The sequence below is a fragment of the Mus pahari genome, chromosome 3 (assembly GCF_900095145.1).
Source record: "Mus pahari chromosome 3, PAHARI_EIJ_v1.1, whole genome shotgun sequence".
Taxonomy (NCBI): Eukaryota; Metazoa; Chordata; class Mammalia; order Rodentia; family Muridae; genus Mus; species Mus pahari.
In genome coordinates, this window is record NC_034592.1 from 9,131,174 (window position 1) to 9,157,599 (window position 26,426).

Below are 26,426 nucleotides of genomic sequence, written 5' to 3' on the forward strand. Positions count from 1 at the left end.
TCCTTGACCTTGTTGACCAGCTTGTAAAATAGCTGCAGCCAACCCTTGATTAGTACTCTCATCAGTACTCTCCTTTTAGCCTCCTGTCTTTTCTGCTGATCACTATGTTGAGACATAACCTCCTTTTCTGTCCCTTTTAGAGGCTAGACTTTCCTAACTCTATCCCTACACTAGGAAGCCTCTTCCTAGAGCTAGATCTTCACTTTTAACTTGGCCCTATACTGGGAGCCTAACTCTGAACCTTGCTCAACTTCATTCCTGTGCCGGGACCTTTGACTCTGTCCCATAACCCAGGAGCTTAATTTCGTCTCTCCACCGGGGAGGCTCTTCCTTGCGCTAGATTAATTTTTACTTCTTCACTTTTAACTTGCCCCTATTCCGGGAACCTCTTTGTCCCTCCACTTGGATCCTCTTCCTAGGGCTAATTTCTTCCCTATACAGGGATCCTAAATTTGTCCCATAAACCGGGAGCTTAATTTCATCCCTATACTGGGATCCTCTTCGTCCCTCCACCAGGGAGCCTCTTCCTAGTGCTAGATTAGTTCTTACTTCTTCACTTTTACACGAGTTCTGAAGTTTCTGCCTTTCGTTTTTCTAACTTCTTCTTCTTCTTTCTTCTTAGCCAAATGAACAGCTTCTAATCTTCCTGTTCCTTCCGCCTGGCTTCTGCTTTTCCTTTTTTTCTGCTTCATTCTTGGTCTTTTCTTCTTTTCTTCTTTTCTTCTTTCTTCACCAGATGCCCTGTTCAGATTCCCCATATAGGCCACCAGATGCTGTAAACCCTGAACTCCAACTGGCAAAGATGGGAAAAAAATGACACAAACACCAAGGAAGGTTTCTCAATCTTCTTTCTCCAACAGCTTTCCCAAACAGCATTCTCAGACAGCATTTTCCCACAGCATTCTCAAACAGCTTTCTCCCAAACAGCTTTTTCCCAACTGCTTTCTCCAACTGCTTTCTCCAACTAAACTCCCTTCCAAAACAGCTCTTTCAAAACAGCCTTCTCCTCCCTCCCCCTGGGGCACATCCTGTTTTNATCAGTCCNCTGACCTAATCCNTCCCCCCTCTCCTGGATTTGGTCAGAGTTCAGCCAGGGAGGCCAGTGACTCATCAGGTGGACAGCACAGGTGGGCAGCATAGGCGGACAGCACAGGATCAGAGGCTCAGGTTCTTGGTAAACAGGGATCACAGGGCTTGGTCATACCTGCTCCCCACAGTCTTACACTTATTCAACAATATCATGCAATAAATACATTATTTACCATCTGGTGAGCACTGACAATCAACACTGCTTTAAATTTTTCTCTGATAATATGCACACCACTGATTGTGAAGGCATAACGAGTATGACCAGTGTATCACTGTCAACACAATGGCCTGTCAAGATAGGTATAGAAATATATATATGCAAATTCAGTTACACATGTATTTGTGAAATTTACATTGTTATAAAGTAGTGCTTTTTTCTTACTGATAAATTCATACAATATATTTTTTTAATTTTATTTTTAGGATTACAATTACAGCATTTCTCCCCTTTTCTTTCCTCTCCACACCCTCCCATATACTCCTCCTCATGCATCTTCAAGTTCATGGCCTTTTTCCTATGCACATAATTGTTATTACATGCATACACACACACACACACACACACACACACACACACACACACTCACACACAGAGATGTGTGTGTGTGTTCCTAAATATAAATCAATCAAGGCACAAATATTACTTGTATGTGTGTTTTCAGCAATGACTATTTGGCCCTGGCGCACCAGCTGGTGTGCTCTCTTCCCTGAGAGGACTACCTCTTCCATTCATAATTTACCTCAGTTTCTACAGTTTTTTTTGTGTAGGATTGAGCTTAATGGGCTTGTCTTGATACACTTTGGCAGGCACATTCATGTCTACTTTGTTTACCTCATATTTGGGAGGTCATGCTTATGAGACTTGTGTGTAGCTTATGCCATTACTAGAAGTCACAATGCCATAGCAAACTCCCTGATCCTCTGGCTTTTATAACCTGCATGACCCCTGACCCCTATTTCCTGAACCTTCACTGTGAGAGTATTTTGTAGATGTATCCATGGACACTGGGCTCTACAATTCTGAATTTTGAGTAATCATAGTTTCCTGGACTAGTCTCTGTCTCATGCAAAGACAAGTTGTTTTTTTTTTCAGTGAGCGATGAAAACTACATTTATTTCTGGGTATAAGGAAGATGCTTATAGTTTGTTAGTAGGAATTATGTTGGACTGGTAAGTTAGTGATTTCTCCTCTAGCTAGCAGATTCTTCTCTAGCACTGAGTAGGTTTGCAGTACCAGACATGACCTCCCATTTGTTGAGTGAGTCTTAACTCTAAGTAGAGAACTGTTGGTAACTGCCATGATACTCAGTCCACTACTGCACCTAAGGGTTAATGTGATATGCTGTACATTGATGGGGTTCATAGGCACAATAGTTAGGTAGTCCTGTGGTTGCTTCGCTTTCCTTTAGAAGCTGGCATGGTGACTTCTGGCAACATGAAAATCAGTTCTCAAGTAGTGGGTGTTGAGGTCAGTTCCAGCTGAGTGGCCCCTGTATACAACTGCATTGAAACTTTTTGCTACTTTGTGGGTTCTTCTGTTTCCCACCCCTTATTTTCCTCCCCCTACCCTTTCACTCCATCTTTGGAGAGATGGAAGGGAAAAGGGAGGATCACAAGATAGAGATCCCTGGATCTAATTTCTTTCCTTTTGTTTCCTCTTTGAGCAGGACTAACTAACAGCAATCAACCTCTCTAAATGATGATACAACCACACACCCCTGTGTCTCTGGGCTCTCGAATTTATATACCCTATGAAAAATTTCCAGAATTCCAAACATTACACAATTGCAGAAATTATCTGCAGCTGGCAAAATCATGTTTATGCTAGAGCACAGGCCAAATCATGGTCAGCTGCAGTGGCCAGTCAGCATCCCCACATCCTTACTCCCAGGGATTAAAATGACTCAAAAATGTTACTACAGAGGATGGTGTCTTCATGAATACAGACATGTATCTCTGGGATGCAACCAAGGGCAACAGCAATAAGTTGGGTGTTTTGAGGGTTTCTTGGACAACCCTGGGCAACAACTCCAAAAAGGGTGTGTGGTTGTATCGTCATTTAGAGAGGTTGATTGCTGTTAGTTAGTCATCCTCAAAGAGGAAACAAAAGGAAAGAAATTAGTTCAGGGATCTCTAGAAGCCCCATTTTGAGTTTTCTAGTTATTAGGGATTTTGTTATATGATATTTGGCTTGTGGAGGGAATGACATCAGCCCAGATGAGAAAAGTTCATTAAAACTGGTTATATTTTTCCCTACTCCAGTTCCTCTCCACATCCCCGGCCACCCAACTCCATACCCGTTCTTCTCTCTTTTAAAAAAACAAACAAGTAAATAATAAAACACTAACAAGCTACAAGAACCAATTAAAGAAAGAATATCTTTCTCACACAGAAAGAGGAGAGAGAAAAACTCAGAAACATAGAATCTAAAACCATAATATATTAGCAAAAGACCAATAAGACAAAGAATACTGTTACAAAGCAATATGATACAAAAGTATACTTTCTTATGTATATGTGTTTATATGTGTGAGTGTGTGTGCACAATATGTGCATATGTATATATATGCATATGTATATATGTGTATATATATATATATATGTGTATATAAGTGTGTGTATATGTGTATAATATGTGTGTGTGTTTATGTGTGTATAACATGTATTTTAGGTGGAAGATACACATTCCATAGCTTGAGTGTGGAGATGAAAGAACAACACATGTGACTTGTTTAACTCTCCATCATGTGAGTCCTAGCATTGAACATATGTTATCAAGGCTTGCAGAGAGTGACTTCACTGGCTCAGCATTAGAAGTCTCTAATGCTTTCTTGGTGCACATTACTCATTTTAAACTAATGCCCAACTTCAAATTTTAGAAATTATCATGTTTTCTTATTTAAAAAGTGAATTATAAACTTGATCATTGATTTTCTGTCCTCTTTACTAGAGTGCATTTCTCTCAGGGGAACTGGCAGTTAGTATGAAACAACATCCAAAAGGAACCCAAGAAGCAGACACAAAGTTCCAGGTTTTCAATGAATTTTTCCCTGATGACTAAGAAATACATAATCTTTGAGTGAACATCTTAAGTGGAATAAATAATCAAATATATTCTCTGTGCACCATTTATGCTTTTGTCTTATTTGTGGAATAAAATGAAGTTGTTATATCTAGGGTGATAGTCAGATATACTTTCATTTCCATTCATATATGTGTATCTGTAGACACACACATGCACATAAATTTTAAGCATATCTAGTAACAAATCTGGCACTTCATGCATACTGTTTGCTGGCTATATTTTCCACTAAATGTAACTCCAGAAAAATCTTTTCCCTATTCACCCACATTGAGAGAACAAGATTGGGAAGGATGTTGTGACTGTCACTTGTAAACTACCTACCATAATTGATTTTTGACCAAAACATTTCTTTTGAACCTGGAATCTGAGGCTGTGAAAGTTCAAGACAAAAAGTCATGTGTTTATATGTTTGTTCTGTTTGATAGGTAGAGCTGTTTCCATAAACAGCCTTTCCTTGTGGGGAAATTGGGAAACAAAAACCGGGAAGGAGCGCTCTCCTCTCTATCATTCATCCCAGCACATGACCATCCCACTTTGCTGTGCTCTTTCCAAGCTGAGGGTCCATAGTAGTCTCTTTCGCTTGTCACTATGGTTCTTGCATGGCTTCAGAGAGGAGGAGCTGATGAGGTTAGGAAGTGCTAGGTGGAAGATTCCCACACTGGCTGGCTAGAAACACTTCAGTAGAGTTGGATGTGACCTAAATGTTTAAAGATCTTTATCTTGTTTAGTGAAAACCTTTGGGTCTTAGACTGCACTGAATGTATAACCTGGATTTGAATGATTCTTCTTAATTTGACACACTCTACCAAGATGCAAATACAATCACTACTAAGGGTTTGGGATCCCATTGTTTTTATTGTTAGTTTATAATTTCTTTTTGTATTTTGGAGATATTGAGGATTTATAAAGAACTTTCCAGATGCCTTTAGTGTGCTGTCACAGTGACCACCCATGTATTTTATAATTTTAAAGTTACGTCTATGTTTTCTATTCCCACCATTTATTCCTTTTTATAATTTTGGAGTAACAGGAGCCAACTACAAAATAATAAGACCCAGCCCATGGCTGTGAGGCTGTGTGAGCATGAGAACACTCCCTGTCTCATGCACAGTCACTGTGTAAATGCAAAGCTTTACTGAGTACCTTCCTTTTATATATTATTTTTTGGAGTTTGAATGAAACTTTAAATAATTAATTTAAAATTTATGGCCATTATTATATCTCCTATCTGTTAGTAATGTTTTTATGAACCAAACTATCCTCACAATCTTGGCTAACAGCAATCCTAAAGCATGTAACACTTCATTCACCCATAAAGGTAATTTAATTCACAGCCTGTTTCACTGAGCTGAAGCAACTGCCACTTGATGTGCTAATTAGGAAAGCAGAGTTTCTGTTTAACACAAGTGCTCGGATCTCCAAAGTATAAGCCTAAAAACGTGAGCATCACACTGCTGGAGCTCCAGAAAGGCTGTTGGCCTGTGCTGGCTTCTGACCAATGTACCTTCAAGCAATACCAGTCACTTTGTTTGCTGAGCCAACATCAATAGTATTTCTGCTACTAATGTTGTAACTATCCTTTAACAATACATATTATATTCAAAAGATTTTTTTTTTCTTCTGTGAAATTTTGAAAAGCCTACTGAATTGGTTTTCTTTCTGGTTCTCTTTTTCACACTATTAGCTGTTTTCAGCATCTGAGTAGGATTTCAATCCAACAGACTTGAAAGTCAAAACTTATTACATGTTGCCATCTTACCATTTAAGAAGTAGGAGGCAGGAGAATCTCGAGTTCAGACCATTCTGAGCTATGATACACTTTCAAGGCCAACTAGAGTTACATCATAAAAGGGCAAGTACTGTCAAAACACAGAAAAACCAGGCCAAAGTCACCTTTTTATCAAGAGCCCATTTTACACACAACCTCACAGCTGCCGTGTGACCTTAATTCATTTGTGAGGGCAAGATTCTCATAGCATAGTGATTTTTCTGAAGGTCTCACCTCTTGGTGCTCTTACAATGGCAATGATTTCAAAATGAATTTGGGGAAGGGGGAGATGTTGAAGCCATAGAAGTTACATTAATATCATTATTTTTACTCCATGAACACAACAGATGTGTTTTATGTCAGTAGAATCATCATTCATAAGTCTTTCAGTTTAGTAGATTAATTTTCTTAGAGATCTGTTATTGAATGTTATTAACTAATAGTTGGGGAAGGGCTGTGTGTTTCATAATCGTTTTGTTAAATTATATGTTAGTATGCAAAATTTAACATGTTATAAGACAATGAAATTTTAAAAACTCATATGGGTTTTTTTTCTCATTATAGTGTACCAACTTGCACTCCCAACTTATTGAACAAGCAGGCATTTCATTCTCCATTACTTCTTCCTTTTCTCAATATCATTTATTAGCCGGGCAGTGGTGACGCACATCTTTAATCCCAGCACTTGGGAGGCAGAGGCAGGCAGATTTCTGAGTTTGAGGCCAGCCTGGACTACAGAGTGAGTTCCAGGACAGCCAGGGCTACACAGAGAAACCCTGTCTCGAAAATAAATAAATAAATAAAAAACAAAAAATCCCAAAAACCAAAAAACAAAAAAATCAATATCACACACACACACACACACACACACACATTATATAATAGATTCATCTGCTACCAATTATTGGCAGGTAATGTACCAGGAACTTGCTTGCAAATTTGAATGAGATAGCTAAACTTGGTTGCATATATTTTATCCCAGCAAGGACAACACATCAAGCAACTGAGTTACAGTAATAATTACTTCAGAACAGAGCTGTTGCAAGAATGAAGGAAGCTTAGCATTTGATAAGAGTAAATAATGTACAAATAAAGTGAAATTCTGGTGCTGTGTGGGAGTGGGAAGTGTCATAGATACCAAGCTGGATTTGAATCATGAAGGATGTGATGAGTAAGTGTCTAGGTTGAAGTCTCATTATTTACTCCATCCTCAGGGTCACAGGTTAATGTCACCAATCCCTTCCCCGCTAATAGAGAGTTTAGATACCAGTTCGAGAGTTTAGATAGCTCTTATACCCATGAACAGAGTGCTTACATTCAGGTGCCTGCATGCATTCTGTCACCAAAACTTCCAATTTTGAGATCCTGGATACATTCCTTGTGCTCACTTCTCCTCTATAAAAGTCCTTATAGTTAAAAAGTGTTGTGAGGATTAAATGAGCTTAGGTATGCAAAACATGCTCAATTTAGCATCTAAACAGTAACTATGTATATGCAATTATTTTTATCATTTACATTTAACATCTATTCTGTGCATTTATATCTTCTTTAAGATCAAATCCACATCTAACTTGCTTTGGTGGCTTCTTAATTCCTTTCTGAATAAATAAATATAAAACATGTCAATTAAAATAACAATGGTGAGCTCTAATTCATTTTTTAATTAGCTTATTTTCAAAATAACACTTTCTTTAAAAAGCAAAACTCTAAATAGATTTTTAAAATATTGTAAACATTTTCTATTTGTAAAGTACATGAATGGACTAAGACCCATGCTCATCTATGATTGTAGTTTTGGTTCAGAGATTAAAATAAAATAGAAAAGCTACATAGGCAAAAGGTGAAGACAGAAATTGAAAGGAAGAGGGGCTGGAGGGGACAGAAAGTCATTTGTGGAAACAATGGGTGTAATTACCATGCAGTGAATGACTCTAGGTTTAACAAGAAAGAATAAACAAAGTAGCTTTCATACTCACATTAGCCTATGTTTACTGAATATTCTTTGCTCCAGGCATTATCATCTAACCACTTGTCCTCTGCCTAGACCATTCCCTATCAGCTCTTACCATACAGTGGGGAGCTACCTCATAACTTAGAACTCTGTGTCCCCAGAAATTCAGACTGCCAAAATAGTTTCAAAACTACGTTTCTAGTGCTAATAGTTGAAACTTATATGCTCTTGCATTTCCACTCTGGTGTCTCTAATCTCTAACTTGCTTCCCACCACATAAGAAGAAACACATGCAGTCCCCCAATTCCTTACTCATGTATCCAGATTTCTTCTGGACTCAAGTTACCTCTTCCTCGTTCAGCTTCAAGTCCTTACTAAAGAATGAAAGTTGCTTTGAAGAACTCATAATTACTGTTGCTTTCATGTGCAAGGAGAATATTTCTAAAATGAATGAGCCTACAGTTATAGTACGCATTTATGAAATTTTAACTGGTTCTATGTTTATATCTTTTATTCTTAGTTCACATCTTTTTCTAATAAATCTTAAAGGGAAGTCTTTATGTGTATATTATATCCTCTCTCCATACACATGCAGGCACATATCCATATATAAATGTTAAATTGGAAAATGAACAATAAATTTTGTATAAGTGAGAGAATAGAGTCAAAGTTATCAGTTGAATTCCAGAACACACAGTGTAATGATTTCTTGAGTATGTTCCTAGTTTTACTTTTTAAAAAATGTCTTCTTGAGGCTTTTGTCTTGCTCCTTCCCCTTTTCTATAAAATATTAATTCTATTTCTCAAATACTTTTACTACAAAACACCAGGAAACAATTACAGTGTTATTCTGCAGACACATGGGAGAAGGACTTTATTTATGCAATGCTGAAGAGAAATCTTGCTACCTGAAATACACGTTTCCAGTTTTAAAAGTCAATGATGAACACACAGGCTTTTGGCCAACAGCAGAGTTTCTGTTATGATGGTCCTGACTTCAGCAGAATAAATTCATAATAAATTCATACCAGTTGATTGTCTCTGCTTTTTAGCATCATTCATCCTTTAATACTATCCAAGGCTCCCTGGCAGAGTCAGAGGAATTTGTCAAAAAGAACTTGCTGAAAACTATGTAACAGAGTCATGGAAGGCAGTAGAGTGTCTTGTACAAGTCTTTTGACTGCCCCCATAGAATTGGGCTCTTGTTCTGTGGCCCACCGAAGCTGCATAGATGTCTACGGTAGCTACTGGGTTTCCTTAATGAACGCTTTGGCATAAGTGCCTCTTGCCTAATTTTTATTGGTCCCATCAGCCTGGAGGAGTATTTGATTTCTGTTTATTGAACTTGAAATGATATGTGAGGACTGACTGAATTCCCTGGCCCATGTTCTGAGTTAACTAGGAAAGACCTAGTGGTGGGAGGATTGATTAGAGGACCAGTATGGAAAACCTTATCAGGGTTATCTCACACAGGAGAAGGGCCTTGCTAGACATGTAGGATGGGAGAGCTATAGTAGGGCATGGCAGAGAGAACCAGTCTGCAAGGTTGTGTTGACAAAAAAAGAGACAGGACTAGACTCATTCTCTCCTACTGATGCCAGACAAGACAGGCCTGCTGGGAAACAGATTCCACAGACAAGCAACAGCTTTAGGGACAGCACCTACTCCAGTTGTTAGGGACCCACATGGAGACTGAGTTGTATATCTGCTACATATGTTCCTGCCATCTTGGTCCAGACCATGTATGCTCTTTGGTTGGTGGCACAGTCTCTCAGAGCTCCTAAGGGTCCAGGTTAGTTGATGGGGTTGGCCGTCCTGTGGAGTTCTATGCTCTTCAGGGCCTTTAATCCTTCCCCCCAACTCTTCCATAAGAGTCCCCTAATCTCCATCCACTAATTGACTGTGGGTATCTTCATTGTTTCAGTTAGCTGCTGGGTAGAGTCTTCCAGAGAACAGTTATGCTAGGCCCCTCTCTGCAATAGAGGGAGGGGGACCATCCTCTTAGAGGAGAGGGGGAAGGAGATGGAGTAGGGGCCCTGTGGAAGGGGAGCAGTGATTGGGATGTAAAAAATTAATTCAGGAAGGAAGGAAGGAAGGAAGGAAGGAAGGAAGGAAGGAAGGAAGGAAGGAAGGCGGGAGGGAGGGAGGGAGGGAGGGANGGAGGGAGGGAAGGAGGGAGGGAGGGAGGGAGGGAGGGAAGAGAGAAAGAGAGAGAATTTGCATACTACAGACTTGGAAACAGGTGATCAGAATATGAAATTAGATGTTAAGGATTTAGGTTTCATTGAACTCCTGTAGTTCTTCAGCCTCAATAATGAGTTAAGGGAACATTTAAGAAGGAGTTACAGAGACAAAATTTGGAGCTAAGACGAAAGGATGGACTATCCAGAGACTACCCCACCCGGGGATCCATCCCATTATCAGCCACCAAACCCAGACACTATTGCATATGACAGCAAGATTTCACTGAAGGGACCCTGATATAGCTGTCTCATGAGGCTATGTCAGTGCCTGGCAAATACAGAAATGAATGCTCATAGTAATCTATTGGATGGAACACAGGGCCCCCAATGGAGGAGCTAGAGAAAGAACCCAAGGAGCTGAATGGGTCTGCAACCCTATAGGTAGAACAACAATATGAACTAACCAGTACCCCCAGAGCTCATGTCTTTAGCTGCATATGTAGCAGAAGATACCCTAGTTGGCCAACATTGGGAAGAGAGGCCCCTTGGTCTTGTAAACTTTACATGAGCCAGCACAGGGGAAGGCCAGGGCCAAGTAGTGGGAGTGGGTGAGTACAGAGCTGGGTGGGGGGAGGGTATTGGGAACTTTTGGGATAGCATTTGAAATGTAAACAAAGAAAATATCTAATAAAAAGAAAAAATGAGGGGGAAAAAAAAGAAACCATTTAAGTGAATGTATGCTTATGTCAAAATCAACTCATAATAAGTACCCAGTTGTGATGTACTGACTTTTGTGGGCAGCAGTTGATGCTGAAGGACTCTCTGTCTCATCCACAGGTCGTTATTCTGTACTTTGAGCCAAGTACATTTCGTTGTATTCTCCTAAGGTGGGCTCGTCTTCTTGGTTTTGCGACTGTTTATGGAACTGTGACCCTCAAGCTTCACAGGTATGTTGTGTTTCTTCATTATTTATTCTCACAGAGGAGCCAACTTGTCTTGTTTATAGTTGTAAACTGGGCTGGCCATTATTCAACAATGTAAATAGCAAGATGGAATAATAAACACGTATATCTCACACATCCTGGTCAGGTTATTTCTTCACTTGACAGCAGCTGGAGCAATCTGGGAAGAACCTCCAGTCAAAAGTTTTGTTTATTGAACTAGTGCATAAGCAAGTCTATGGGGACATTTTCTTGAGTAATGGTTGATGTGCCATAGCCCAGCTCACTGTGGGTGGTGCCACATTTGAGCACATGGGATAGAACCAGCCATGAGGAGCATGCCCATAAGCAGCACTCCTCCATGGTCTCGGTTTCATTTCTTCTCTCCGGGTTCTCAATCTGCTTGAGATCCTCCCTGCCTTCCTTAAGTGCTGGACTGTTTGCTGGAGGAGTAAGATGGAATAAAACCTTTACTTCACAAAGTGTTTTGGTGATGGATTTATCACAGAATAGGAACATAACAAAGACACCCTGTAGAAATATTAGTTGCGTTCTTCAGGGGAATCTTTCACAAATGGATTTATTTTGGAGGGGAGAAATCACTGTTGGGATGTTAACAGTATTTACTAGTTAAATCAAAATAGAAAGACAATACAAATCACCCTGTTGATGTTCCAAGATAAAGTTATTTTTTAATGGTTTTGGATTAAAAGTTGTGAGACTCTTCCCTGGGGAAGACTAATCCTCCTGCTCTAACCATTTAGTTGCCTGTAGCCGTTTGTCTAGGATTGGAGACCAGTACGATTCCTTTTTCCATGCCACTATGTCTATTGGTGTCATCTTTGTTCAAGTAACATGTACAGACTAAGCAGGTTGTACTTAAATATTTAGGAATATCTTACATGTTCATATTTTCAAACATATACCTATATTTAGAGGGCTATAGAGGGGTTTGAGGGATGAAACGGAAGAGGGAAGATGATATATTTTTAATTAAGAATTAAAAGAAAATACTTAAAAGTTTTTTTTTCTTTTACCATTTGGGGATTAGCAACCTTGAAAAAATAGAAGATACTTTAAGTTCTCTTACAGTTAGTTCAAGGCAACCCAAATATGAAAATAAAATAAACTACCTGTCCATAGTGCTCGGGTGGGGGCTGGAAATCCCTGGCTTTGCCATCCCTCTTATCTGCAAGTTTAAGGAAAGCCTTAGTGAAATTGTGCCAAAGAGGAAGGAGGGAAAATGCCCGCAGGGTGACACTGACTGAAACCCTGGTACTAATGAGCAAGGGCAATTCTGATGACCATAGAATATACTCTAGGTACCATCTGGCTGTGAGTATTTCTCAGTCAAGGTATGGCTCATGCCAGGTGTACTTTTAATGATATGTGTTATGTTTTGTTTAATCTCTGTTATTATAATCTTTTGAAATTATGTCTTCTACACAAAATCAACCATCTCCCTTACCTTCTGCTCTTCCTGGTTCCCTCCATCTCTTTCTCTCCCTTCCTTTCTAATTAATTGCTGAGAGTAATCCAGATTAGATGAATGAATAATTGAATTAATGAATGAGTAAAGGTCAGTTGAGATCTCTAAACTGCTTCCTACAGTTCATTTATATTCCCCAGTTTACCATGTGATACTCATGGTGACCCAAGTGCTTGGAACACATAACACTTTGGCTTGCAGGAAAATGTTTTGAGGATAGTGTTAAAGAGCATCAGCTCATGAAGTGAGATTATTTCTGTTCAGGTTCCTTTTCAAATCCTCCTGATTATTTCCAGAAAAAAAATTAGTTTAGAGCAGCGAGGCTTTTCTTAACACCTGTCACACCCCCGCTAATCTCCTTTGGAAGGGGCAGACCAGGCTGCAGGTTTGGAGCTGTTCACTTCAGTGCTGTGTCCTTAGGAGTTGTCATTCTATTCTATTGTGTTAATTTCCATAGCTGCTATCTATTTATGGAAAGTATTTGGCTGTTTTTTTCTTTTTAGTAACAATATGAATTTCCCTTCAAAATGCTTTAAAACAAGAAATAGGAACTGATTTAAAGAGGATATTAACTGGTTCTGAGACAACAGCAAACATGAGAACATATGAAATAATTAGAATATGGGAAACTGGTTTCTTTAATCATCTTTTGCTTATTTTAAAGACTGGAATGGAAGCTATTTCCTCTGTGAGTCTCTAGAAATTATGCCAGTGAAGAATGACTGCGAAAGGCTTAAAACTGATAGATATTGTGTCTAATTTAATAAGCAAAATTACTCTAGTCCTGTGTGAATCTCATGGCTTTACTCTTGTATTCTGTTTTTTTTTTCTTTATTGCTTAAATTTAAATTGTTGATTCATAAACCATTCCTAGAAAACTGTGAGCACTCCAAAAGTAGGACTGGCCAGCCCAGCCCTGTTTTCCTGCGCTAGGGTTACAGCAAAACACCGTGACCCAAACCAACCCAGGGGCAGTGGTGGGGATTTGCTTAGATTTGCTTACCCTTCTTCCTCATCACCTCCATCAGAGAAGACAAGGCAGGAATCCAAGAGCAGATTCAGGAACAATAAAGGGATGCTACTTACTGCCTTGCTTCCCTGGAATACATGCAGATGTTTGTTTTATACAATCCAGGTCTGCCCAACCAGGGTTGGTGCTGAGCACAGTGGGCTGGGTTCTCCCATATCAATCACCAGTCAAGACAGTGTCCCTGCAGACATGCCCATATGCCAGTCTGATGGATCCAATTCCTCAGCCGAGGCTCCCTCTTCACAGATATCTCTAGTTTGTATCAACTTGACAGAAGCTAGTCTGCACAGCTCCCATCTTCTATGATGTCCTGCATTTGTTGGATGGAAGGTACATTACATTTGATACTCTGTATGTGTTGCTTGGTAAGAATGCCGTATTTGATATGCTGTGTTGGATGGTGGAAATACTGTGTTTGATAGACTGTATTTGTTGGAGGGTAGGTAGTTTTAGTGAATGGAGCTTCAGGAGAGGCTTTCTTTCTGACTGGATTTGAGTCAAGATAGGACTTGCTTACAAAGCAGGGGAGAGAAGTGACACAAATATTAATAATTCTAAATTTGAATTTTATTTCTTCTGTTATCTACTTGTGCAATAAACCCATCCCATTTTAACATCTAAGAATTAGATTCATCATCTATAAATTTGTACTTCACCTGTATAACTGTAAGGATGACATCTAATTTGAAAAACTCAGGTGGGAGAATTTTAGCCACAGAAACTGAGTATGTGAAAATTACGCTGAAGGTTCAAACATTGGCGCAATATTGGCAAGGACATAAGAATAGAGCGAAAGGCAGAAAACCAGGCCCCAGGAGCACCATATCCAGTACCTTAAGGGTCAAAATATTTTGGGCTGAGTGGACAGCATATTCTGAGCATCATATCCCTGGTCTCATGAGAACTTCATTTTCATATCTAGATTCATTTATTTAATACAAGGAAAGAAAGAAAATACTTCTCTAGGCAGAGTATTCCAGGCCAATTGTGAGGGATCACACAATAGGAAATGACTTTGTAGATTTTTTGCATATAGACTATGCCAGAATGACCAAAGGCTGTATTTCAGCATTTTCCTTAAGGACTAAGCACTTTTCTGTCACCAGCTCTCTTGCTGGTTGATTGTCATGTCTATAGAATACCTGGAGCACCAAATACTTGGGGAAAAATCATGGAAAAGAAACAAGATCTCACTGCCTCTGTTTTAGAAATACCACCTTTAGTGTAGGTTGACTCTGAGGATGCCTTCTGTGTACATAGTGTGAAGTTAGAAATGGCATGGAACTGGGTTTCAGGAGGGCTTATTTAGATCTCAGTTTAGCTTCTAACACTAAGAAATCATAAGGCCTCTTTATTTTATAAAAGAAAAGGAGTGTACCAATTGGCATGTTCTTCCTGTCTATCTCTTTACCATGTCAGTACACTGTGTCCTGGGAAATTAAAGGCTAATGAACTTTTTACCAAATCTCTCTTTCTCTGATGGCCTTTTCCCATGGAGAAACACCACACAGCCAAAGACACCGTAACAATCCAGAATAGGATTGTAAGATTTGAGGCTATTAACACTGCAACACAGGATTGAGTAGAAGTAGAGTAGAGGCAGAATGGTCTCTCCTGGGAGGAGGGTTGGGCCATGTATGATGTTTGGAATTATTTGCATCTGCAGTAATACAGAGTAGATGGCCATCTATCCACCTACCAGCCATTTATCCATCTGTTTAATTTGTGGAGTTGGGAAATGAGCATGGAACCTCACATATCCTAGTCACAGACCCTATCACTTCAATTATACTCCTAACCCCAGATGAAATTTTAACTATTTTTATGACTTGCTTGAATTTTCTACTGATGACAATTATTGGCAACCCATCCATGCAATGCAATTTATTTGAACATGAAATTCTTTATTCTTTAGAAAAAAACAGAAAGAAAGTAAGGGGATGGGGAAGGAGAAAAGGAAGGGAGCCAGTTTTACCTAGCTTAGAAGAATTGAAGTAACTAAAAATCAAAGAATAATCATTTATTAAAAAGAGAATTCTTCACCTGACCATAGACACACTTGTCTTGGTCCATGAATGAGTCAAGGTGGATCTAAAACCGCAGCCAGCACTTCTACAGAGCTAGTTTTTCTTAGTTGTTTATGCAATTTGGATAAGCTGATAGCACTCAGGAGGATGACGCAGGGGGATCATGAGTTTGAGGTCAGCCTACAGAAAAAGTTTGAAGCTATTCTGGACAACAGGGTAAGACTCTGTCTCAAAACAGGCAAGCAAACAACTAGAAAATGGGAAAGGAAATATCTCGGCTCAGAAAGGCTAAGCATGTCTTCAGGAGGCAAAGCAAGGAGATATTTTAGGTGACCGGGGTTAGAAAATTTAAAACAATGCTAAAAGAATTGTTAAGCCCTATAATGTTCTTGAAAATACATTAGCCTTTTGCTAATAGAAAAAAAGGGCCTTTCTGTGCTGTTTAAAATAAGGATTTGATCAAGCTGTGAAAAGCCCTCCCCTGGCTTTGACCTTAGGTCTGTCTCTAAGAGTGTTCATGTGTTCTTCACTATTCTGCTTCCTTTAAAACCCAGAGCAGTTTTCTGTACTGTGCTCTGTAGCAGCAAATATTTAGTTTGTAGGAAGGCTTATTTTTTATGTATGAGTTTGTTTCTGAGTAAAATTTAAGAAGTGAGTGGGTGGGTGATATTTATGCCTGTTTTTTATGTATCCTTTGGATAATAACTTATAGTTATGTACCTTAAATTATTAAAGGAAAAGGAAAGCAATCTTGTGGAAACCTCAGGGACTGTGCCCGAATGTAGTCAAGGTTGGCTCGTTTAGCATAATTTGTAACCATCTTCAGTAGCAGAGAATTTTAAATAGGCCTTTACACAGATGTCTGAAGGATGATTATTTCACTTTATTGGTAAATATACACCCGTCTTCCCTAAAAGCACACTGAGTGGGGTGTTGTAGTTCATTCCTCACTCAAGAAACAACTGTCAGTGCTGGGTGGCTATGCAAGTATCTGTGACTCTCCACAGGTTTCTCCTGCAACTCTTCTTGTATTTACCTTTTATATTTAATGTCTGCTTACAATATAGTTTGTTGCTATAAAAAAAACCAAAACACTGAAGTTAGGCTAACTTTATAAAGAAAAAGTTTCACAGTTTTGAAGCCTGCATATTCAAATAGTGTAACGGTATCTCTGGCCATTAAGGACATCAAGTTTCATTACAAATTAAGAAGTGAGTGCTACTAGAGACCAGTCATGTCTGTGCTCAAAAAGGTACTCAGATGCCAAGCATAATGGTCCAGGTCATGGACCCCAGTTCACAGCAGGCTTTGGTAAGAAATTGGTGTGTTCAAAATAAGCTTGGGTTAGACAACAAGACCTTGTTGAGGAGGAATAAAATGAAGAAGAATAGGCTGAAGATGAAGAGGATGAAGAGGAGGAGAAGGAAATAACACCTTTTTGGGAAAAAGAAGAGAAGGAAGAAGAGAAAGAGGATGGGAAGGAGGAGAAGAAGGAGGAGGCAGCAACTAACTTAGGCATCCCAAGAGAACTGAGTTAATCTATAAATGCTCCATCCCAGAAAGCTGTAAACACAATAATCCTAGGGCTCACACACCAGACCCAGACTTTAATGTTCCACACTTAGGACATTGCCTTTGGAGGGACCAATTTTCCAGCACATAGACTTTTAGGAAATATGCTCTGTCGTATTCAAACCATATCAAGGCTACAAAGTCATGTCCAAGGGGTTCACATGGGACATTTTCTGTTGTTGTTGTTGTTGTTTTTGTTTTTGTTTTTCAGGACAGGGTTTCTCTGTATTGCCCTGGCTGTCCTGGAACTCACTCTGTAGAACAGGCTGGCCTCAAACTCAGAAATCCCCCTGCCTCTGCCTCCCAAGTGCTGGGATTAAAGGCGAGCGCCACCATGCCCGTCCACATGGAACATTTTCATTGGTGCACATGAACAGGAAGCTAAACAACCTCAAAAGCCCAAGAATGTTGCTATGGATAAACAGAAAGTTATAGAAGCCTTTTACCATGCCCTCCCCCCCCCCCATACATTGAGAAAGAAATTAGATGTCTTCTAGAAAAGTGGCATGCTTAAGGAAAACAGAACTCTAAACCTGGCTTCTTGGAAAATTGGAAAAACAGTTTTTAAAGGACTTCAGTCTGTCTTTTACTGCTTCATAGCTCATTATCCAACAGCCTTAGTTTCTCTCTAGGCCAGTCATTCTCGGCATTTCTAATGCTGCAACCCTTTAATATAGTTCCTTATATTGTTATGACTCTTCAACTATAAAATGATTTTTGTTGTAACTCCATAACTGCAATTTTGCTACTGTTGTGAATCATAATGTAAACATCTGAAGTGGAAACTTTAGGAGTCGTTGGAAAGTCAGTTGTGTCTGTCAGAGGGTGTTTTGCTGGGGCAAACATGTGAAGGAGTGTTTCACTGAAACAGACACAGGTGAAAGGATGTTCTACTAAAGCAAGCACAAGTGAAAGGACATGTGATGAAGGATTCTTTGAAAAGGACACACATGTGTTGGTTCACCTTACATTATGTAGTTGAGGTCCTTTTGTCAGAACTCCATAGAGAGAAATGTACCAAAGACTTCTGGTGGTGTGCTGTGGCTTCTTGCCACTTCCATGGAGTCGGGATGATTGGCAGAGTGATGTCAGCTGAGCTTAGACTTACCTGATGTGAGCCACACTCACATGCTATGTCAAGACACGTGGTGAGACAAGACCCATGGAGGACACAAGATGTTTGGTGGGAGTATAAATAGGACTCAAAAGACTTTTGGGGTGGGTGGGAGCTTGTTTGTATAGCGAACTGTACAATGCTTGTTGGTCTTGCATCTTTGCTGACTCAGAATTTAGAAGTTTACTTCATAAGTTCGCTAGTTGAAAACATTGGAGTGGCAAGCACCAGGGACCCACGCTAGGGCACAGGCTACTCAGATTCAAGCCAACCCTCAGAAACTGTGTGTGTCTATACACCAGAGCTCTGCATACCCTGTATTTTGAGCAATAGACCATAGACTCAGAATCACCTAAAGGAAGGGAGGAAGCCTTTGTGGACCTTAGATCTGAACAGGTCATTCCTTCTCTCTTGTCTCTGCTCTCATCTACCCTTTCTTGGAATATTTGTAATCTGTCTGGGATACTCCTGAAACCACATTGCTTGTGACGTTGCACACCATGATCTGTAATGAATGAATGGCTCCTCAGTGGCCATGATAACAAGCCTCTAAACTTCATAGAGGTGCTCTGTAATTGTAAAATGTCCCATAAGGTACAATATATTCATCTCTGCTCATTCTTTCCACTCTGCCTCCTCCAGGTACTACTTAGACACTACCTATCCAACACACTGAAGATACCCAGCAGATTTGCCAATGCTGTTAGTTGTGGTGATGAATATAGGTCATTTGGGGAAACCTCAAGGAGTGTCATCTTGAAATGCCCTGTTTATAAATTAATATGTTCACTTGTGTCTTGGCTTATGAAGTAAGAGACTTGGGCAGTTTATGAATGTTGACAAAAGGTGCTTTCTAATAACTAGAGTACATACTCAGAATCCTGAACATCTGTGAGGAAGTACCTTTTGAATGAAAATGGAAAGGAGAGTGAAGTTAGCCTTGATTGTTATTCCTTTCAGATATGCTGTTAGGTGTGACTAAGACAGAAATGCAGGTTTCCTTAAAAGCCAATGAGACTTCAAGCTTTGCTTATGTTGTCTGGTTCAGATGTTCCACTTGCTCTGCTGAATGAAACTTCAAAATGTACTTTATAAAACTTACACTAACATCCTTACATGTTTGACTTCTATTTCTAAAATATTTTACATGTGCTCTAATATCTAATGATAGCATGAATATTTTATGCCTAGGTCTCAGTAAAGAGCCTCATATTTAAATATGGTTTAATGGCATGTGCCTTATGTAAAATATGAGTTTTCATTACCTACTTTCAACTTGCTGTATAACTGTACATATATTTGTGTTTGAGTTGCTTTAAAACAACAACAATAATAATAACAATAACAAAACATTGGTAATTCAGAATTGGTAATCTCATACCATAGCTTTCAAATACTGTTATTACCCTAATGTTCCTTGTTCACATTTATATGATATGTCCATATATTAATATCCTTGAGTAGATCTCTCTCTCTCTCTCTCTCTCTCTCTCTCTCTCTCTCTCTCTCTCTCTCTCATATAAAGTAAAAACAATGTGAGTGTGAAGCTAGGTCAATTTATTCCATGAAGCAAAAATAGGAGAAGCCACAGGCTTCCTTAAAAGTGAAAGGGCAACAGTGCTCCTGCAAGCTGTCTGCCTCCATTCCTGCACACTGTTGTCACCTGTGATATCACCTAAACCCAGAAGCAGAGCCTCAGGGCTCATGTGAGTAGATATACCTGTGACCATTCTGCTGCATCAGTGGCTCACCTGTCTTCCAGCTACCTGTCACACACAACTGGCTCATGTCAAACAGAAGTGATAGAACTGTACCTACAGAAAACTCAATACTTTGAGTATCACTATTCTGGATTCTCTTGAATATACAATCTGACATCCACAATCAGTCACAACCTGGTAGTGACTAGAGAGAAAGCAGAAAGCCTCAGCAGAACTGCAATAATAAAAAGCATTTTATTAATGGTTGAAAGAGTTTTCTAGTGAAAAGAAATCCAGAAACTCTATAGCTTTGATAATAAATTACATCACAAATTTCACACCAGTTCTTCACGGATCACTCTAAAAATAGGAGACCAGGCAATATTCCCAACTCATACTGAGACTACTAATATAACTTTAATTACAAATAATAACAATATCATAAGAAAGGAAAAAAAAACTAACCAAAATACCTTATGAAGACAGAAAAAAGAAAACCTTAATAAAGTTTTTTCAACAGAACTCAGATTCAAAAAAAATATTATAGACCATGATTCAGAATCTAGCCCAGCAATTCAAGAGTGTGTCAATATATAAAGAGTTAATAGAGTTAATTAGAGTTAGTGCATCAGAATAATATAGGACAAAACATGTTCATCTCAACAAATGGAAAACACTTTGACAAAATCCAGCATACCATCATGATAAAACTACTGAACAAAGTAGAGACATTAAGAAAATTCAGAGAGATAATGTCATCTACAAAACCTTACAGCTGATATTATGTTTAACAGTAGAAGACTGAATAGTTACCTCTTAAGGCCTGGAGTGAGAGAAAGATGCAGGCATTTCCCATTTCTAGTCAATGTTTTTTGAAAGTGTTACCTGGACACATAGGCCACAGAAAGAAATAATCGTTTCATAGTAGGAGGGAAGAAGTAAAACTATATCTACTGCAGATGGCATAGTTCTCTGTTTAAACAAAACAAAACAAAACAAATAAACAAAAAAAACCTTAAAGTTTACTGAGAGAGGCTCTCAGAACTAATAAATGAGTCGCCAATGTTAAAGGAGGCAAGTTCAATTTACAAAATCAATTCTATGTCTACACATAACCAATAAACAAACAGAACCTCAAAGCAAGAAGAAAATTCATATTAAAGTAGGATAATGTAAGTTTGCAGAAATAAATTTGGGTAGTACTGCAAGGAGATGTATGGAAACTATAATGCACCATTGTAAGAAACTAAGATTCAAATAAATGGAGAGATGGTCATATTAGTTGTTTTGAAAATTTAGCACTGTTAAGATGCCAATACATCTCTCACTAAGTTCAATCTCTATCAAATATCCCAGGTACCCTTTGTTTGTTTAAAAAGAATTTAACAAACTGATCCTAAACTCCCTATAGAAATGCAAAATTCAACAAATGAACAAACCAATCTTGCAAAACAAAACAAAAAAAGTCCATTTTTGTGCATGTCAGTGCTCTTTTCAAAGGAGCTGGAGAGAGGGTTCACAGATTTTGAATGTTGGCCACTTTCCCTAGAAGACCTGGCCTCAAATCCCAGCACCCACTTGGCAATTCTCAATCATCTATAAATTCCGTTCCAGGGATCAGCTGTCTGATGGTCACTTCTGGCCTCGTTGGGCGCTGCATGCACATGGTACACAGATACATATTCAGCAAAGCACGTATACACATATTTTTAACAGAAAAAATCCTTTAAAGAATTTTCTCTAAGTCAATAGCAATGACGGAATGCAGTGTTAGAATAAAAAAACAGATCAGTGAAATAGAAGTGAGAGATTGAAGCTAAATTATCAACCAATATTTTATGAATGGGGAAAGATAATGAAATGGAGAGAGTCCTTATAATAATGCTACTGGAAAATTAATAATCTATGTGTGAGACAGAAGGATAACCCCATAAAAGAATGAAGTTATACCTCTACTTGACACCATGTACAATAATTAATTCCAAGTGACTGAAATATCCAAAAGTAAGAAGTAACTTTATATGACACTTAGGAGGACATATGGGCATAGTCATTAATATTGTTGGGTTGATAGCAAAAGCATAAGCAATAAGAAAAATATTGAACTTCAAATTTGTAAGTTTTTGGAAAGCTAGGCAGATGGGTCTGTAGGTAAAGTGCTTGCTACATAAACATGAAGACCTGAGTTTGGATCTCCAGCATCCATGTAAACAACAGGAATGGCCATATGAATCTCTATAGGCTCAGATTTTTCAAAACCTACTTTAATTATGTTTTTTTTTTTTTAACACTTTGACCTCCCTTCTATCTCGCTACCCAACTGAGGTAGAGAAAAAGAAACGTTATGTGGGTTGTGGACTGGTTTAGAAATAGTTCTTTTGGGTGACTCCAATCTCCATTGTCAGTAGTCCAGTTCACTCAAATCAACAATGGCAGTTCAGTTCACTCAGCGAACACCAAACATTAATCAGTGGCAGTGGCTCAATCCAGAAGAAACTGTAATGCTCTGCTAATTGGCATGAGTCTGAAGAAGTGGTAAGAAGCAGCCAAAATACCACTTGTAATTCTTTGGAGCATTTCTCTCTATGAAGTCATGACAAATGAAGATCAGCCAAAAAAGCAAGGCAAACCAATGCAAGATCACTGTTAGTGAAGTCCAGCATCAGCAAAACCTAATGAAGACCAGCAAAGAGTTGCAAAGCAAACCAATTCAACAACATGATTGACTGTCTATTGGATTATAAACATACTCTTCCAAACATCACATGTCCTCTTAAACATCTATTCCAGCAAAACATCATGTGCCCTTTCACCAGGCAGCTTCCAGAAAAACACAGGTCTGCTTCAGCAAAACATCCTCTTATAAGACAATTTCCAGAAAAACATCACAGGCTACAACCGAGTCTCCAATGAAACTAGAAATTCTCACTTCCTATCTCCCTTTCTGTTTAAAATATTGTCTTTTTTTCTAATATTAACAATCTATACATAATATAAATAATTGTAAGAACTAGAACTTTATATCACATTTTAAAGAAACGATTTATGTACAATATAGTCTGACAAAACAGTCTTAAATTTCTATCAATATTCAAACAAAACATTTATTCAAACAAATGTTTAAACCTTAAGTTCTTATCAGTGTACAACAATTAAACAAAATAACATAAAATTTCTATCACTACACAATAACTAAACAAAACAGTTTTAGATTTTTATTAATCCCTGATCATAGCCAATAACAACCTACCATCCTAGAGGATAACAACCATAACGTATACAACGACCAAAACCATCCATCCCAACTTGGGTTAATGGTCTTATAATTGTTTTCTGGTAAACTGGGGCAAAGAATTTCTCTTTGGGGCCCAAGCAGGAAAAATGGTTAATCTGGAAAAAGCTAGCTGTAGCATTTGTTGCCCAGTCTTTGTGTCTATCCAGGGTCTGTGTTGTCTGTCCAGTGTATGTGTTGTCCAGTGTGTGTGTGTGACCAATCAGTTGGGCTAGCCCTTTTAAAATTGATTTGGTTGCATAGTTTGGAGAAGTCAGTAACTGAGACAATCTGTGACAGTGAATCACCTGGGCTAGTTGTTTTGTGAAGACATTCATGTCTCAATTGGTAAGAGGTTTTCCCTGGTCGGGTCTAATTTTTATAAATTTTGTTGATAAAAAAATTTTGGTACATTTTTCATTCCCTGTAGATAAATAAGCATAATGACATCCCCATCTTAAAATTATTGCAGGATTTCATTCTAATGTCAGCACATCCTTATAGTATTTTGGTTAACCCTAGTTCCTCAGTTTTTTGATAGCAGTTTTTCAGCTGCTGATGTTCCTTTTTCATCAACATTAAAAAAATTTATGAACTGGGATCAATTTAATCCACACATGCATCTTGCAGTTTTTGTTCTATAAGAGTTAACTCTTATTTTTTCAGCTTCAACTGTTAAACATTTTGTACTGTGTAAATTTGAATCTCTTTGTAATGTTTGAAACAAATTACTTAATTCCTATATGTTTAATCCAATCGTAGGCCTCAGCCAGTTAATATCTCTATCAATTTTTGAAAATCGGTGAGTTTGCAATTGCTCCATATGGATCTGTACATTTAGTGGTTGAAATTTTTGTTGACTAATTTTATAGCCTAAGTAATTTAGTGAATCTCTTCTTTCCATTTTTTTTTTCTGAAGAAATCTGTAACCCCCATTATGGCAGAATTCTTTGTATTTTCTTAAACATATTGTCTAAAACATTTTTTATCTTAATCAGTCAACAAAATGTCATCCATATAATGATAAGTGATAGATCAAGGAAATTACTTATTTCTAATGACTGTTGCACAAAATATTGACATAAAGTTGGACTATTTAACACTTCCTTTGGAAGTACATTCCCTGTGGAAGAATAAAAAAATGGAATCTTTTTATTCAATAACTGTTTTCCAAAGTAGGTACTGAGAAGGCAAATCTTCCCCATCCTGTCATGCAAGGGTATTATGAAAGGACAATCTTTCTCAGCAAGTAAAGTTAGCAGTGATTGAAGAGGACAGCCTGCTATAAATCTCTGGCCTCTGTGGATAGGTACATATGCACATATACCCTCAAACATCATCACTCCCACTATGTTTGTGCCTCAGAGAACACTATAAACAAAGTAAAAAGAACACCTAAGAATGAGAGAAAATATTTGAAATAATGTTTGTTATAAACGTCTGGAATCCAGAAAACAAAAGAAATTATAATTCAGCAATTAAAGCACAACCTAATTTTTAAGATGAGAACTAAACATACATACACTTTTCCAAAGTTAATATGCAACTGACCTTTATTCATAGAAAATGTTCAAAAAAGCAGTAATTAAAGCAGAGAAAATAAATTCTAGTATACTGTTTTTTAACTGGAAAGAATTTTTGCTAAAATATGTAATTGCCAGGAAAGCAGATGTCCACTCAGGCAAGATACCTGTGACCACACTAAAGGAAATGCAAGTACAATCCAAGTATATTTTATCATATATATTCAAAAACTAGAGAAAAACTTAGTGATTTTTACTTGCTGAAATATAAAATCAGTGTTACAGGTATGTCTGAAATGTAATATCAAAATTAAGTGTATATCCAAAATCTAAATTCAGAATCAAAGCTATACCCACAGATTTAGCCATAAGAATAGTCATTGGATGTGCCAAGGTGGGGGAATACCTAGTAGGGGCACCTTCTCAGAGGAGATGGGGATGGTGGTAGGGACTCTGTGAGTGGGGGTCTTGGAGGGGCAGCATTTGGAATATACATAATCTTTAAATATTATAGTCATTAAAATATTAACTAAAAATAGTTACATAAAAAAAATAGAACATTGCGAGCTACCAGTGATCATGCCATCTATAAAAACAGAGTATTTATGGCAGTGTTCATAATATTACAAATGAAGAAGTCAAGAGAGACTTTAAATAATTTTATAAAATGTGAATGCATAGGGGATTAAATTCACCCAAGCTCTGATAGTGTTTTTACATAACTAGTGAAAGTGTAGATGGTTTTCATCTTCTTATCTGTTCACACATTTCTAGATTTTGCTCTAAAATGTATTATATCTTCAATAGAGGAATTAACTTGCATTTTAATAGACGAGTATTTGTTACAGTGAATTTGCTATACGGAACTGTAAATCAAGCAACAACAGAAAGTATAAACAAGTCAATATCTAAAGAGCAGCCACAGTGGCACTTTATAAGGAATTTCTAAAAGCTTCATTAGCTACCAATGAAAGATCTTCTGTGTCAACATCAATAACCCCTGATCAGCTGGAAGCATTACTAACCCCAGCAGTTGTTACATATTCACACCAAGATTGTTTATGAATGCATGCTCTTTCTGCTAGTTCATGACTCCTGTGTATTTTACTGAGGATTAAGACTTAGATAAACACAAGATTAATTTCAAGTTAAAAAATATTGCTTGTTAAAACTTCTTCAGTATGAGACTAATAACATAAGAAAGTGTTTGTATGGAAATGCTCTTTACTAATGCAAGCACACTTGTTAAATAGCCTGATTTTACACACACACACACACACACACACACACACACACACACACACACACACGTACAAGTGTCGTCTTTCTGTGGTTCCCTAGTAGGCTGATAGCCATCTTTTCTGTAAGTTCTCTTATAGAGACTGAGAAAGCAAACCATTAGGTCTACTACAATATATCAAAATTGTCTTTAGTAAGAAAAGAAAATACAAACTGTTATTTTCTTTCACATTTTAGTCTGGATAGACTGAAAAGATTAAAAATTCTTTTCCTTAAGATATCCACCCATGTTGGGTTGTGTGCTATACCTTTAATGTCAGCACTTGGGAGGCAGAGGCAGAGGCAGGCAGATTTCTGAGTTTGAGGCCAGCCTGGTCTAGAGAGTGAGATCCAGAACAGCCAGGGTTACACAGAGAAACTCTGTCTCAAAAATAAAATAAAATA

General features: G+C 38.1%; 1 protein-coding gene across 1 annotated transcript in view; it reads left to right on the top strand.

Annotated features, from left to right (window-relative positions):
• Gpr158 (G protein-coupled receptor 158) overlaps window positions 1-26,426 on the top strand; it is a 409,577-nt gene that overhangs the window by 334,198 nt on the left and 48,953 nt on the right. The window contains exon 6 of the mRNA XM_021194755.2: window positions 10,914-11,023. Within this exon, the coding sequence (XP_021050414.1) occupies window positions 10,914-11,023 (110 nt within the window). The remainder of the gene's footprint in view (window positions 1-10,913; window positions 11,024-26,426) is intronic.